At 36.3% G+C, this 16,349-nt stretch overlaps 1 protein-coding gene across 1 annotated transcript in view; it reads right to left on the reverse strand.

Annotated features, from left to right (window-relative positions):
- PTPRT (protein tyrosine phosphatase receptor type T) overlaps positions 1-16,349 on the reverse strand; it is a 680,289-nt gene that overhangs the window by 309,189 nt on the left and 354,751 nt on the right. The window contains exon 7 of the mRNA XM_070939969.1: positions 3,450-3,743. Coding sequence (XP_070796070.1) covers positions 3,450-3,743 — 294 coding nt within the window. The remainder of the gene's footprint in view (positions 1-3,449; positions 3,744-16,349) is intronic.

The raw sequence follows: 16,349 nt of genomic DNA on the forward strand, positions 1-16,349 counted from the left end.
GTGGTATATATCAGAAGCATAGGTCTTTAAAAGTTAAACAGGAAATGAAACATGCATGATGATCACCAATAATGAGCTGGGTGAGATGTTATTTCTCACTGTTTATGTCACCTGCAACTCTTTCCTCTCTCAAAAGCTATCTTATGATTGCTAAGGCTGGTACAGTTTCTTTTGAAAAAAAAAAAGTCTATTCACCAAGATGGGAAGAGAACAAAGGAAACTCAGAACATTATTTGAAGGCTACCAACAAGACACAATTGAATGCATGAAAGGCAGGCATCATTTTGAATGATATTTTTCAGCCCTTATAAAAGAGACAGCGCTTGCAAAAGTAGTAGCAAGGGGAAATGCTTAAACAATTAGCTTTTCCCCCTTTGCCTTGCTTTTTACTTCAGTGTTACAACAGCTATTGCTGGCTGCATTGTTCCTTCATATTCTTTCAAGTTTCCCTGCCCCAAACCTAGCCAATTGTAATATATAATGATAGTCCAACTCCATTCTCTTAACCCCTTTGGAGCAGGGGTTGTGGAGGTGTTGTAGGTTCCCTAAAATAGCCCTGTCTCTAAATGGAGCAAACTTATATTTATTTATCTACAAAGCATTCTTACTCTGCCCTTTCCCATGCAGTAATAAAGTTTCAAAGAAGAAAAAGCTTCCCATGATACCAGGAGAAGCTTTCATCATCTGATTTTTATTTATAAATATTAAAAGGTTTATCTACTGCCTCCCATAAAATATCTCAAAGGACCTTGCAATCAAATTCAAAAAAGGATAAAGCAACATCAAATAAAAAGTTATTGTAAAAGTGGTACATTAAAAATGGATAGGAAATAAAAACCTGTCTCTACTACTGAAACAAGAAAGATGTAATTGGAAATATGATGTTCCTCAGTTATTGGGGAGAGAGCTTTCCAAAGAAACCCCAAAGAACTGGCCTTTTCATGAATGACCATAAGAAGACAATCAACATTCATGGCATACCAAATAGATTCTCCTGGGATGGGGTTGAGTACAAATTGGAGGAGGTGATCCTCCAAGTAACCCAGTGCCACACCCTGTAAACACAACAATTTGACTTACATTTAAGAAAAAAATAAAGAATTGGTACAGAGCCTGATCAAAGATATTATGTGCTTATACTGGTGTCTACCAGCCAGCACTTGGGCCGTGACATTCTGGACATTATATTACATTCCCTAAATCCTAATGGAAACTTTTAGATGATCCTCAAAAGCAGTCCCATGCAGAATGCATTGCAATAGAACAAACAGGTGTGGTGAGAGCATTGGATTTTGAGAGGGTCACAACTGAAGTACCAGATGAAACTGGGCAAACACAAGTTAACTATGGTATCTGTCTGCCTATTTAACAATAGCTATATTTCCAGGAGAACCCCCAAATCATGGACTTGCTTTTTCAGATGCAATGTCACCCCATCAAGAAACATGATCAGGCATACGGTGTAGCAGAGAATCTATAAAAAAAACCCTCTCTCACTTGGATTCAATTTCAGCCTATTTTGTCCTGTCAACACTCTCATAGTTTCTAGACATTGGAATAAGACATTAACAATCTCTCTTGAATAGACTGGGATGGCAATGTACAATCAAATTATTATCAGCATATTTATGTCTTTATTTAATTGTTTGTCAATTAGTACAAGGAAACAAGTATCAGTATAGATATAGACATGGACACATGAAAAAAATGGCACAAATAAATAGATATCAATAGGCAAAACATAGTCATAAACACATAAAATGATTACATATAAATGGGGACAGTAAAGGTAAAGGTTCACCTCGCACATATGTGCTAATCATTCCTGGCTCTAGGGGGCGGTGCTCAACTCCGTTTCAAAGCCAAAGAGCCAGCACTGTCCAAAGATGTCTCCCTGGTCATGTGGCCAGCATGACTAAACACCAAAGGCACATGGAATGCTGTTATCTTTCCACCAAAGGTGGTCCCTATTTTTTCTACTTGCATTTTTTACTTGTTTCGAACCACTAGGTTGGCAGAAGCTGGGCAAGTAATAGGAGCTCACCCCGTTATGCAGCACTCGGGATTCAAACCGGTGAACTGTCAATCTTTCGATTTACAAGCTCAGCATCTTAGCCACTGAGCCACCACATCCCAGTTTGTTATAGTCCTATAAAACTGTTTAGGAAGCCAGGTGTGGATCAAGCCAAGAAGTTTCCAGTTACAGCCACGCTATCCACTTCCTGAGCTCCAAAGTCAAAAAGAGCCCAAACAATCCCTTTTAAGCACCCACCAGAAAAAAAAAAATATTCACCCATAAAGAACCTGAGTGGGCTATCTTAATCAGCCTGTTCATCCTACAGGATTTCATGCTAACTGTCAATCTCATTTGGCCTGGACAGTGAGCAGGTGGGAATTCCTTTCATATCCATATCACTACCCAAAAGTAATGTGAGGTCCAAAATATGGCTACCTATACAGCCTTGTAGCAGGAAGGTGATTTATGTGGTATTCTAGTCCAAGGATATTTAGGGCTTTATATAACAGTAATTAAAAAAACTTAAACCTTGAATGAATTGACATTTTTGTCAGGAGGAGAAAATATAGTAGATTCTGCCAATGACAGATGCTTTCTCCATTGATATAATTTTAAAATTAGTGTGCAAAGTGCAAGTAATGGCTCTCACCCTTCAGGCATGCTCAACTTCTCAAATTTTTTACTAACTAGAAATATTTTTTTTAAAAAAAATCAGCTTCACTCACATTAGGTGAAGGGTGATTACCAGGACTCTATATAACCATTATATCTTTCCTTATGGAAAGATTTTTTTTTTTAACCACATGTGCTACTTTAGATGGCTGATAGAAGCTCTGATATTTTTAATATATCATAAAGAGTTTAAGGCACACTTTGTTGTCTAAAACTGCTCACTGAGAGCAGGGATTTTAATCAGAAATTGTGAAACACTACTTAGTTAAATAGTCAGCATACTTAAACAGAGTAAAAGATGCATGTTTCTACTCTGATATTATTAAAGTGGATTTATTAATATTAATTTTGCACTGAGAAAATTAAATCTTTTAGAAATGCAATTGCTTAATGCTTAAGACTTAATTTATTATGTACAAAGCAGAAAGTCCAGGCTGTTTTGAGTAACAAATTCACACTTTTCAAAACATGCTTTAGAAAGATAAAATAAACAGAACTGAATTAAAAAAAAATCATCTAGATTATTGCTTTGCTTTTCTACTAAGAATTCAGAGAACTTAAAGAGTACAATACAGCCGATGGCATAATAGACAAAATGAAATCCTTATTCTCCAAATAACTGGAAAATTATGCTGGATGTTAACTGGACAATTAAAGAAAAAAAGTAGAAAGGCATAGACGTGACATCAATCTCTTTTCATTCCTTGTTACAAAATAACTTCTAGGTATTGCACAGAATTTGTAAAGGATGGTGGCTTACCAGCACATTTTGTCCTTGTTGTGAGAGGAGGCCCAGGGGGTCCAGTTCCCCCTTCTCCAGGACGGGTAAGAAGGACTCTGATCTCATATTCCACATCAGGGTCTAGATGCCATAACTTGTAATTGGGAGAATCCACAATGTGGGTTTCGGCCCAATTCCCATTGGTTGTACGGTATTCTACCTCTTTCAGGATGATGGGCCCATCACCGATGATGGAGTTGGCATTTGGTTTGATCCATAGGTACGTGGCTCCAACTGCTAGAAGTTCTGGAGGAGCAATAGGAGTGGGTGGTTCTGAAAGAAGTAACAACAAGAAGAGATCTATAAAAAACTCTGAGGTGGGTTTTTGTTTGTTTGTTTGCTCACTCTGTTTGAAATGGTATTGTGCAATGTAATAGGTTATTTTCAAGCATTACCTAGAGGAAAGAAAAGGAGAAACAGAAATAATTTATTTATTAAACTACTCATCCAGACTTTAGCACTGGAACAAATTGTTTTATTTTCAAGAAATTGTTTATGTAGAAGAAGCAACTCCTTTGATAAATCATACCTCTCAAATAATCATGTTTGAAATAATTTTGTAGTCGTGTTCAGGTGACCTATCCAGTACAAAGAATAAAATTGCAGAGACTTCATTAACTTTCAGGGTAAATTCTGAACTGAACTTGCATGCACACAAATTCTCTGCCAGTATTTTTCCATCTGGCAATCTTCAGATGTATTGCGACTTTAATTTCTGAAACCTCTAGTGGTGTTCATGCTGATTATACTGTATATTCTGGGAGTTGCAGTCCTAACAAATCTGAAAAAACCAAGTTGGGAAAAGCTGCTGTTTTCAACAGGCTCTGCCAAAATAGTCAAAAGAATCCTACAAATCCATAATTTCACTAATAAGTAATCCCTGTTTATAAATAATTATGAATGCATATAAACTGAGGACCAATTTGTGTGATAGATATACTTTATAAAGATATAAAGATATACTTTATGAGTACATTTACATTTTCACTCTACTCTTTTCACTTTACTCTTTTTACAATCATATTGGTATTAAACCTTTAATCATGTCACAATTATTAAGTCACCATGGAAACATATTGTCCATGTAAATATATAACTATCATGCTTAGCACCTTTTCTGGCAAATTTCTCCATTCCTGGAAGATGGAATTATTTTTAGTAGATAAATGAGAATGCTGCTAAAAGTGAAGGGGCATAGGAAAACTAGGGGTAGACATAATATTCCAAGAGTAGACACACAAAACATTTACATTCAGTCTGAGTTCCTGCACAAACATAGGGATCTTTTATCCTTTGTCCCAACTGAATCATCATCAACATGCCTCAAACTTGCATTGTCCCAAACCAGATCCATGAATATTAATAAATGATTCTCCTTCTGGCAATGTAAACTGTAATTGCGTGGGGCCACAGCATGTAATAAATATTAAAGACTTCTTACATTCCCCTCATATTCCCAGATCCTAGTCTAAATCTGGTCCCTGAAACAAAAGTTCTCAATAAAATGAAATTAGCAGAAAAATGCTGTACAGGAAGCAGCAATACGTACACAATAATCCATGTCTATGTCCATTAGAAAAGATGTACATACCGTATAGGTCTTATTCTGTTAACTCTGAGATCTAATGACTAAGAACTTGTCCTTAACTCACAGATTAATTCTTTTATGGATCACAGTGAGGGTTCAAATGGAAGCAATCTGTGGGGCAATCTGGATACAAAGGGGGGTTATTTTCAGTGTTTGTGGAGATGCTTATCACACTTGTCAGGACATCCTTAAATCAAACAAGCCTTTCTGTGATTACAAGATCAAGAAAAGTTGTAGCTTCCTTCAGGAGCAACTGACAGGTTTGACGAACATGCCTACCTAGGGCTCTAAATCACATTTATCCTATCAAAACTACATCACCGTACAGCTGCCATTATTTATTCAGCATATTGGTGGAAACTACTGCTTCCCTTGAAGTAAAGGGAAATTATTTTTAAGAGAAACCGCTGTGATAGAAGGAAGAACATTGATTTTAAGATTTTTTTAAAAGTTTTAAAAAGTTTTTTGGGGGGATTTTTTAGTATTTGGAGAGCCAGTGTTATTTGTGTCCTTTAGATAATTTTGAGGAAAATATATACATATAAGGTGACTCTAAAGGCACTTAGTAAGGTGACTATGTCTCCTATGATAGAGATGCCACTGACCTCTTTTGTTTTAAATGTGATCCTTCCAATTAGAGTAACTGCATCACTCGGTGGAATTAGCATTTTAAAAAGGTCTGATGAGACCATTTTACTGAATTATTTATGCCTGGTTTACTAAAGCCACAGTAAGTAGAAAAGCAAGAGGTTCATATGTATATGTGTGAGGTAAAAGCATATATTAACAAATTAAAACACCCAGAGAACATGGGTAAACTAAGTATTCTGACTGAATGTGGTTAGCCACACAGAGTTAAAAGAAACACTCACAGAAACTAAAGCATGAAATTGATAATAATGATAAAAGTCCTACACTTGTAAAATAACTGAAATATGTTTATTTTTATTCTACCAGAATAAAACAAAAAATAAAATCATAAAATAATTATTTCTGCTGCTTATATTCTTGCTATTTTAAAATTTAAAATAGAAAAAACCTGTTTTTTTCTCTCAATTTCTCTTAAATATTAATTTGCTTTTCATAACTTGTGGCTATACATGCACTGTGCATTTAGTACACTGATCTAGAGAAATGAGAGCAATTGAAAGAGATCAATTATTTCAATGTGCTGTATAAACCCAATTCTCAAGCACAAATTCTTCAGTGGCTCTGTCAAATAAATTATCACACCAGCATTTGTAACTATACTACATTGTTATGACATGCTTGATAAAATAAGAATTTGCAATGTTATGCCTCACATCTACCAAAATCACATTTCTTTCATATTTCTGAACAAGTTTGATTTCAAGAACCTTAATAAAATATGTACAGGAAATAAATACTCCACCCTCATTTCATGAATACATCCAGATATAAACTTATGCTCTACTAAATTCTAAGCCATGTTTTGTTTTGTTTTCATTCCTGTTGAAATTTCCAACTTCTCTTTTTCTTCCATAGCCAAATGAAAGGCCACAGAAAGTTTATTAAAAAGTTGGTGAAATGCAGAGAAATGGGGGAAAAACAACATAGCTTAGCTCAGGGGTCTGCAACCTTAAACACTCAAAGAGACATTTGGACCGTTTCCCATAGAAAAGAAAACACTGGGAGCCACAAAACCCTTCCTGTGCCTGACTATTTCTTGAGCAGCCACAAAACTAGCATATGTAATTGAATTAAACATTCTGTTTTCTTCTGAAACGTAACTTTTCTTGGATTTATCCATGGTTGGCCTAACAGGGGTTGAATAGCTCAATGAATCACATGCTGGCGGGTGTCGCACATTGGCAGTTGTGATACATTTTCAGCGACAGGGAGCCACAGCAGAGCGGTGAAAGAGCCACATGCAGTTCCAGAATTCCAGGTTGCTGACCCCTGGCTTAGCTGGATGGTGACAATGGCTACAAAAACCTTACATAACTTACCTAACCTGTTAGTCCTGATGAAGGCTACAGAATCCTTCATTTACCTCCTAGATTAGAACCATTTTTTTTAGTTGATTATGGCTTCCTGGGAGATGATATGCAATTGGATTCTGACAATGATAAATTTTTCTTTGACAGATTATTGTTCCCACCTACATTTAAGCAGGCAATGATTTGCTTCCTTTCCAAGAAACCATCCGTAGATTTGACTGTCCTGGGCTATTTGTGTCCTATTTTCAACCTTCTCTTTTTAAAAGGAAGGTTTATAGGTGCCATTTTCTTTATGTTTTCGGAGCTGGGTACAGGACAGAAATGGCATGATCACTTATAATTGTGGATGTTCTCTGGTGGGAAAATAATGGCTGCTACATCTCTCCTGGTTCTCCTTGATTTCTTAATGTCTTTCAATAGCATTGATCATGAAATAATTTGGGTTTTAGAAGTGGGTGACACTATATTAAACTAGTTCCCATTCTTCTCTTCAGGGCTGGTTCCAGTCAGTGTTGATTTAGGGGAGTGGGAGGTCTATCCCACAGTCCCTGATTTGTTGCATGCCTCAGGGCTCAACGTTGTCCTCATTAGTGTCAACTACATGAAGCCATTGGGTGAGGTCATCTGACAACACATGCTGTGTGCTGATAATACTCAGTTTTACATCTCTACCCTGGGTCAACCAAATAATGTTGTGGAGGCTCCATCTCAGTGTTTGGATGCTGTGGGGAAGATGGGAAGAACAGGTTGCAAGTCAGCCCTAATAAGACTAATTGACTTTGGGTTTTAGGACCAGGTTCCAGGTCCTTCATGTCTTGATTTGGGTGGTATTGCACTACCCCAAACAAAATGAATGATCTGGAGGTCATGGCTCCTGTTCAAGGAACAGGTGGCAGCTGTGGGCAGGAGGGCTTTTTTACAATGAAAATAGCTGCCACCTATTTTTCATGTATGCAGCTGGACTGAGAGGCTTTGCTCACAGACCCTTATACCTTAGTCATATGCAGGTGAAATATTGCAATATGCTATACTAAGGGCTGTCCATGAAAAGCATCTTTAGTTAGTTCAAAATGCAGCAGTGCAAGCAGTAATGAGTACTTCTCACTAAACATACACTTCTGCATTGACTACCAATATGCTTTCAGGTGCTTTCAGGTGCAATTTTTGTGACCACCTATAAAGACCTTCATGGTAGGGGGCTGGGTTATTTGATCATCTCTCCCGAATGACTTCTACTTGTCCTGTTAGATCCAACAGGAGAGATATGGCATGGATAATATCATTAAAGGAATGCCATCTTGCAGGACTTGGGAAACAAACTCTTTGTGTTGCAATGCCTGTCCTTTGGAATCTCCCTCCAGAGACTAGATCAGTTTTAACTCTGCCAGCCCTTGCCTAACCCTGAAGAAAAGGCTGTGTGCTCAGGAATGTGATTGGATTAAGAGCCGTGGTGGTGCAGTAGTTAGAATGCAGTACTGCAGGCTACCTCTGCTGACTGCCAGCTGCCTGCAATTTGGCAGTTTGAATCTCACCAGGCTCAAGGTTGACTTAGTCTTCCATCCTTCTGAGGTCAGTAAAATGAGGACCCAGATTGTTGGGGGCAATATGCTGACTCTGTAAACCACTTCGAGAGGGCTGTAAAGCACTGTGAAGCAGTATATAAGTCTACGTGCTATTGCTAAATGCTATTGTTAGTTACAGCCCGTAAGAAGGTTATGTTAATTGTTGTTGACTGGCTTTTACCTTGACTCCCAGTCATGTATTTTATGTTTATTTTTTCAAGTGTTGTGCCATAGATGATCATTTAAATAAAATAAATAAATAAAAATCCTTCATCTTGCATTAAGCATATTCAGAATACTTGTCTCTTCCAAGAAAATGAATTTTAAATATAATTTCCAGTATTATTATATTATTTTCTAAAATTTTAATTTAATATTAAACAGTTTAATTAGACATTAAATTAAATAGGTTAGGCCACCAAAATAAAATAATTCCTAATAAAACCCTTTGCCAAATTGGTATTTGAATTATTATGAGCATTCAGGTACATTTGGTGTAATAATTAAATCTATCTCTCTATATCTCTGTCTCTCTATTTCTCTGTCTCTGTTTCTGTCTCGCTGTCTCTCTGTCTTGCTGTCTCTCTATCTCTCTGTCTCTCTGTCTATCTAGCTACCCAAGTAGCTACCCAAAAAAGGGATTCTAGACAACATAATAGAAAACTTGCAAAAGTGTGTGTTTTGCTTATTCCTTTCATTGGAAACAGCTACAGTGCTATCATTAGAAATGAATAGGGTACAACAAAAGGCAAAGTAATATATATTGGCACAAGAAAGTGCACTGCAGTTCCAAGTCTACTATCAGTAATTTCAAAATTGGGAAGCAATTTAGAAAAGTAATATTCAGCATTCAGCCTAGCTCATGTATTTTAGCCAATGCTGATCGTGTCTGTATTTTTTTTTCTTACCTTCATTTTTATTTCATGGAAAATAGATTTTAGGAGGTTTGTATTAAATTTAAAAAAGAAAAATAGTGAAATTTACAGGGATGCACTGAACAGTGTGCAAGGGAAGATAAAACTGCTTAATAGATACCATACATCTTGTAAAACTTCACTTTGCATTTCAAAAAGAAATAAGTCAAAGTAGTCTAATCCATATTAGGGTGAAGGAGTATACTAATCCTTCTCATCAAATTTCTTCTTCAGAAGAAAGATTTTTTCCCCAACAAGTTTGTTTTCCAATTTCCATTAATATATTTTATTCATTCTGTCATTTAGGAAATTATTCTGCATTTCTCCCATATCAATTCTCATAAGTCTGATGAAAAATAAACTCACAAACTCTCAGGTCTGTGGTCTTCCACATGCAAAATGGCCGAGCAATATGATTCATTGTACATTCAACCTCTACAGCAGTTTGTAGAGTCTCTGGAGTCCTATAGTTTAAGTCTCAGGGCAAGAAATTAAAAGGGAGGGGAGTGGGAGATTTCAGAAATTGTTGGAGTACCATTCCCTCCATTGGAAGAAACCTTTATTCATTTTTTGCTGCTTCGTCATAAATTGACGAAGAAGTTTGAAAGCCTTTTTCTTTTCTTGTACTGAGTTCTAAGCAAATTTGTCTAGTGGAAGTTTTCCAGGTAGAAAAAGCTGGGAATTATACAAAAGCACATTGAAAAGAATACAGGTAATCTCACTTAGTGACTGCCTTGTTTAGGTAGTGACTGCTTCAGGCGGTTCAAATTTGAACTGAAATATAATTTCATAATTTGAATTATGGCAGTGCTTAAAAAAACCAACTTAGAAACCATTCCTCAAATTCATGACTTTTACAGCATCTCTGCTCTTATTTTCACTTGCTTGTTTACCCCATAACAAATTATTCCCAAAGAGAAAGAAGTCCAGTTTAACTGAAACACAGTAAGGATGAAGTAAAATTGTAAGCACAATTGCAGCTAATTGAGTTTCATTTAATAACCCCTTCACTTAATGACTTCGTTTCTTGTGGCTGCTAAACAAGGACTCCCTGTGACAGGAAGAATGCCATCTACTATTTCACAGCAACACATAGTTAATTTGTTGCCATTAAGCCAGATTCAGCTCTGTGATGACATGGACAAATGTTCATTATCTCAACCTGTCCAGTTAGTTTTCCAAATAAATTTCAGTATCCTCTTTGATCCCATCCATCCAGTTTATTTAATGTCTACTCCTCTGCTTTTCTCATCACTGATAAATATTATTTTTCCTAATTCATCATCTGCTAACCTCACATGTCCAACTTCTGTGAGTTTCTGCCAGTCACTTCAAGGGTGCAGTCAGTCTTTGTTCGATCTACTGTAATACAGTAGACACAAATCTTCAACCAAAATAATCTGATATCAAATTTTAAAGTCATGTGTTAAGAAAGTAAAATACATCAACAAATAATAAAGCTACTTAATATGGTATTAATTTTACCATTAAATTGTTCATGATTTCAACAATATTTCATCTTAGAGTGTTATGACAGAGAGTACATATATCTATAACACTATTTTATCATATTTCCAGACAACTGAAATTAATTTCAATTATGAATGGAAATGTAATAATGAAACAGATATATGCTTGATAGGGAAAGTTGTGGAGAAGATAGTCTCATTGCAGCTTCAAAACACAATGGATGAAACAAACTATCTGGACCCCTTCCAACTGGAATTCAGCCAGGATATGGGACAGTTGGCATTGATCACACTCTTGGATATCCTCTGGAAGGAACAGGATGGGATATTGCACCCATTGTTCCTCTTCTAGATCTTTTAGTGACTTTCAGTACCACTGATCATGATATCTTTCTGGACCAGCTCTGGGGATTGAGGGTAGATGATACAGTGTTGTTTTGATTCTCCTCCTTACTCTGGTTCCAATCATCAATGATGAGGCAGAGAAGTCCAGAGAAGGCACCTCACTGTGCCTGTGAGGTGCCACAAGGTTTAGTTCTCTCCTCTCTTTACATGACGCCCCTGAATTAGGTTATCTGGTGGTTTCTGTATTCATGCTGTATTCATCAGAATGTTGAAAATATCCAGCTTTATATCTCCATCCCAAACTGCCTGATTGTGCCATGAATATTCTGTCCCACTGGAGGCCAGGATGAGATGCAACAGGCTTTGGCTCAAGTCAAAGTCAAGACTGAGTAGTTTTAGGTATTTGGACCTTCCGGTGCCAGGGATTTTCCACCTTGGTTTCTGGATAGGCAGAGTTGCTTCCAACAGACCCAAACTGCACAAACTGAGGATAACCCTGGATTCTAGGCTCCTGCTCCAAGAGTTGTGATATCATAATGGACTGTAATAAAGCAAAGAGCTCAAATACTACCGTTATCCAGAAAATCAGTTTCAATCCTCACTGTAATAAAATATATTAATAGAAGACACAAACTATCCTGAAGGAAGCTATTTTAAAAATTTGAAATATGACCTTATAACATCATTGTATAGAAATTAATAACTTGATATGAACATTAATTTTCCTTGAAGAGAATTTTCAGATTAAAATATGGGTTACTGATATGGTCTCAAAGGACATTTCTTATGTCCTTGAAAGCTAGCTGGAATAAACAATTTACTAAGATAAACTGAAATGGTAAAATAGCAAGCAGATATATTTTATATTCCTAAGAGTTACTGATTATTTAGAACACTGCATTCAGTTTCTAAAAAGGTAGAAAAATCTTCTAAAGCAGGGGTGTCAAACTGGCAGCCTGTGGGCTGGAGCACAGGTCACACCCATCCCAGCTCTGCAAAGTCAAAATACGTGTTTGATACCCATGTTCTAAAATATTTAATATCCTAGTACCTAGTCAACAAAAGATGTGACTTAAAAAAATCCCAGGAAGAAATCTCAAATGTGAAGAACATATTGTTCTCTATTTAATCCAGCTCCTCGTTTCTAGTGACAAAACTTTCACTATCCCAAACAATGGATGTGTATAATTTCCTTTCCTTAGGTTTCTCCTTCATAAATCTGTTTTACTGCACTGCAATCCAGGAAGTTTTGTGAGTGTTGCTGTGTAGAAACAAAATTACAACATTTCCCTGATCACAAATTCATCCTCAGATAAGGTGGACCACCATGACAAGGTAATCAACACAGGAAATTCCACTTCTAAGAAGTGATAAGAAAGAAGAAGAATCCACCACTCCTAACCCTAGGCTGTGTAACTCTGACTTAGAAATGAATGCTTAACTAGAAATGCTGCCTCCTCATGTGACAAATTAGAGATTACTAGTGCTGGCAGTCACAGCCAGCTGTGCTTAGACAGAAGCTGAGAACTTCCTGTGTTTAAGCTCTTTTCACAAAGCTTTTTTTTTAAAAAGTTTAATGTTAGACTCTAAATGCTATCTTGCTTCATGATTACTAGTAATCCAAAATGACCAAGGATCTAGCACTTTTGTCAAAAGGACAAAAGCAGCATCACAATTCCATCCCTTTCATGTATGCATGTGATGTCAAGATGCATGTACAAAATGTGTGAAATTTGCATCACATAAATAATGCTTTTGTATTTTACCTATCCTTGATCCCTTCTTGTGGATACTGCTGGTGGGAAGGTTGCCATTATTATCATCCTGGGCTCTTTTGCCTTTAACTTTAAAAACCTACATGTATGTATTTTTTTTTTTAAAAAAAAACATTTATATGGGTTGCCCAACTTAGACAATGTTTCTGGTGGTATTCATAACTGTTAAGCAAAAATACAAAATAATAATAATACATAGTGCAAAAACAAACTAAAACAAGTAAACACTCATTGGGATTAAAATACTTTATCTCACCAACTGTGAAATCTACTAATCCTGAATCAAGCACCTGAGGAAAGAGCCTTCCTATTGGATTGTGAAGTAGGAGTACATATCCTTGGGAGAAGGTGGTTCCACAACCTAATCCTACGTCACACAAGGCTTCAAAAGGTGATAACAAGAATTTTGATTTGCACCCAGAAATGTATGCTAAACTCACAGTATAGAAATGTTATATGTGAATAATGAGATGCACACATGCCTTTGGACCAATTGAGCTTCCAAACTTCCAAATATACTTCAAGGGCAACTACAGGAAGGATTGGGTCTCCTTGATTAGGGCCATTGGTCAACACCCAAAAGACACAATAAGAGCTCAGAAACAGGCAGGTTTCCCTACTCTTATCACTACAAGGTAAATCCTAATGAAAACTTTTACTTGTGCACAGTTGATGGTTGGTCTATTTTTTTCCTAGTGATAATCTAGGCATTTCTTCTTTACTTTACTTTTACTTTTATTTAATTTGTATACCGCCCTTCTCCCGAAGGACTCAGGGCGGTGAACAGCCAACAATAAAATACATACATACAAAATTTAAAAAACAGAAATAAAATCGAATTAAATAATTTGGCCCAGACAGATTAAAACCCCAATCAATTTAAAACAGATTTAAACTTTGAAAATTAAAAGATATTAAAAATATTAAAATATTAACATTGTTTAAAAAGAGGGAGAAAGTTAGGCCAGGCCCGCCTGGTGAAATAAAAAGGTCTTTAGAACACGGCAGAAGGTGCGCAGATCTGGCCTGAGGCAGCTGAATTAATAATTCTGATGAATTAATTATGCTGAATTAAAAAAAATAATGTATTGTATATGGTTCCAACATGTTTGGTGTGGAAACCTGAGGAAGACTAACTTTTTGCTCTCATATTATAATTAATGTATGAATTATATATTAAATAAATCATATATTGTACTCAAAATAATATACATTTTATAAGCTAAAACTTGTTTCCAAATCTGATAATTCAGCCCTGATAACTTTGGTCTGTAATGGAAAAAATGAACAAGGAAACATTCAGAAGAGATTTTGATAATGTGCTATCCATTCATGTCCTCAAAACATGGCTATTATGGTGTCATCACACCACTGCAAGTGTATAGATTTGCTCCATCCCTAATAAATATTTACCATTAATATCCCAGAACAGTAAAATGCATAGTACAGTCCATCATCTACAACTGGAGAATAAATACTTGGATTTTGCCTCAGCCATTTCTATCATGACCAGAACTGAAACTGGAATGAAGGACCAATTTTATAGCAGTTATAAATCTCTCCCTCCCTCTGTCTCTCTCTCTTTCTCTCTCTCCCTCCCTCCCTCCCTCCCTCCCTCCCTCTCTCTCTCTCTCTCTCTCTCTCTCTCTCTCTGTGTGTGTGTGTGTAACTTTGCATGTGTGCATGTGCACATATTTGTTTCCACTGTTGCAAAAAATTGTAATGTACAGTTCTACAATGTCACTGGAAGATGAAAACATTCTTGCATATGGATGGCCTCGAGGAAAAGATTAGCTTCTTCTTACTTTGAACTATGCTTTACTGCTGACAATTGTAATATCCACATTCCTCAAAACTGAAAACATTTGTACAGATGCTGTATGTTTTATCACTAAAAAAAAATAAAGTTTCTTGCATTTAACATTCAGTTTCATAAAAATGTGTGGATACAGTATATGAAAAAAGGCAAATGGGGTTGGATGGCGGAGGAGAGTTTCACTGAGAACAAAACTCCAGCTTGAAAAATTACCCCTGACTTCTGTCCCCCATTATATAGTACGTATTTAATAAAAGTAATCAAGGAGGATTTTGTTCTTTTTGCATTGAGACAAAGTGATTCTATTTCTCTGGCCATTTATTGTGTGAATAAGCCCTAAAGAAGTAATGGTAAATATTATCCAAACAGTTTCTGCCAAAGGCTTCTCAATAACGTTAGGGTGAATAACAAGATAAAAGCAGCAATAACACAAGATGGACTTCTTCCATTTAGGTTTGAAATGTCAAGGAGCTTTTTCTCAGGGAAAATGGGAACATTGGAGTCTTCTAGTTATTTGTATCAGAGGGAAGAAAATGTCACCACTCTTTCACTTGCTGCTTTATCAGCTTGGTTTTATGACTATTACCTGCCATTAATGTTTCACATTCTCATCTGAGCGTTCAATTTAATTTATTGTCCCTAGACTTTATCGGTTATTGGCTTTTCTTGAAACACTTTAATAATCAGTAGCCTGAATTCACTGAATTATGGTATTTATGTTCCCCATTCCAACAAGACATTTCTGTGGGTATGCACTGTAAACACGGTGTTGCTAGCTATCTCCTTGAGCTTCCAATTCTTTTATTTTATTTTAGACATTAAAAGGCTCAGAAATTTTTATTACAAGTTTCCAGGGGAGAATTAATTCAATATAAAAACCAGAAAAGGGCTGGAAAACATCTTATTTCAAGATCAAGATTCACAGTTGTGTGTACTTGGAAGTCACACATTGCATATACCGAAAATGAATCAGGCAAATAGAGATTAACTATTTAAACAAGTATCAGGCTGACATTCCTTTCAAACAAGGATAGAGCAAATGACAATCTTAATAAGAATGTGTACAAAGAGGAAATGAATCTAAAGACCCTGCCTAGCTTGTTTTGCTCAACATATGAGAAGCATATATACTTTTGAAAGAGTTAACAATGCTGTATATTGTATTACAAATTAAAGTGTGATGTAGCTTGTTTAGTTTAGGCTTCAGTTATTGTATGAGTCCAGCCATTGGATTTACCAGGATTGGTAAATCATGACTGCTGTGCTGTAAGAGTCCAATGGTTACGTGATTAAGACTATATGAAGCTTTAAATTGTGACTAATCTTCCTAGTTCAAGTCATTGAGTCAAACCAGTTGACTTCCCACCACTTTGAAGAGATTACTTCTGCAAACTTGCTTAAGCAGAAGGCCTGTGAGAGTGCTACTCCCCGTCTGTTTGCTTTCCCCTC

Source organism: Pituophis catenifer, unplaced genomic scaffold (assembly GCF_029215685.1).
Source record: "Pituophis catenifer annectens isolate HBS135680 unplaced genomic scaffold, rPitCat1.0.hap2 SCAF_3, whole genome shotgun sequence".
Taxonomy (NCBI): domain Eukaryota; kingdom Metazoa; phylum Chordata; class Lepidosauria; order Squamata; family Colubridae; genus Pituophis; species Pituophis catenifer.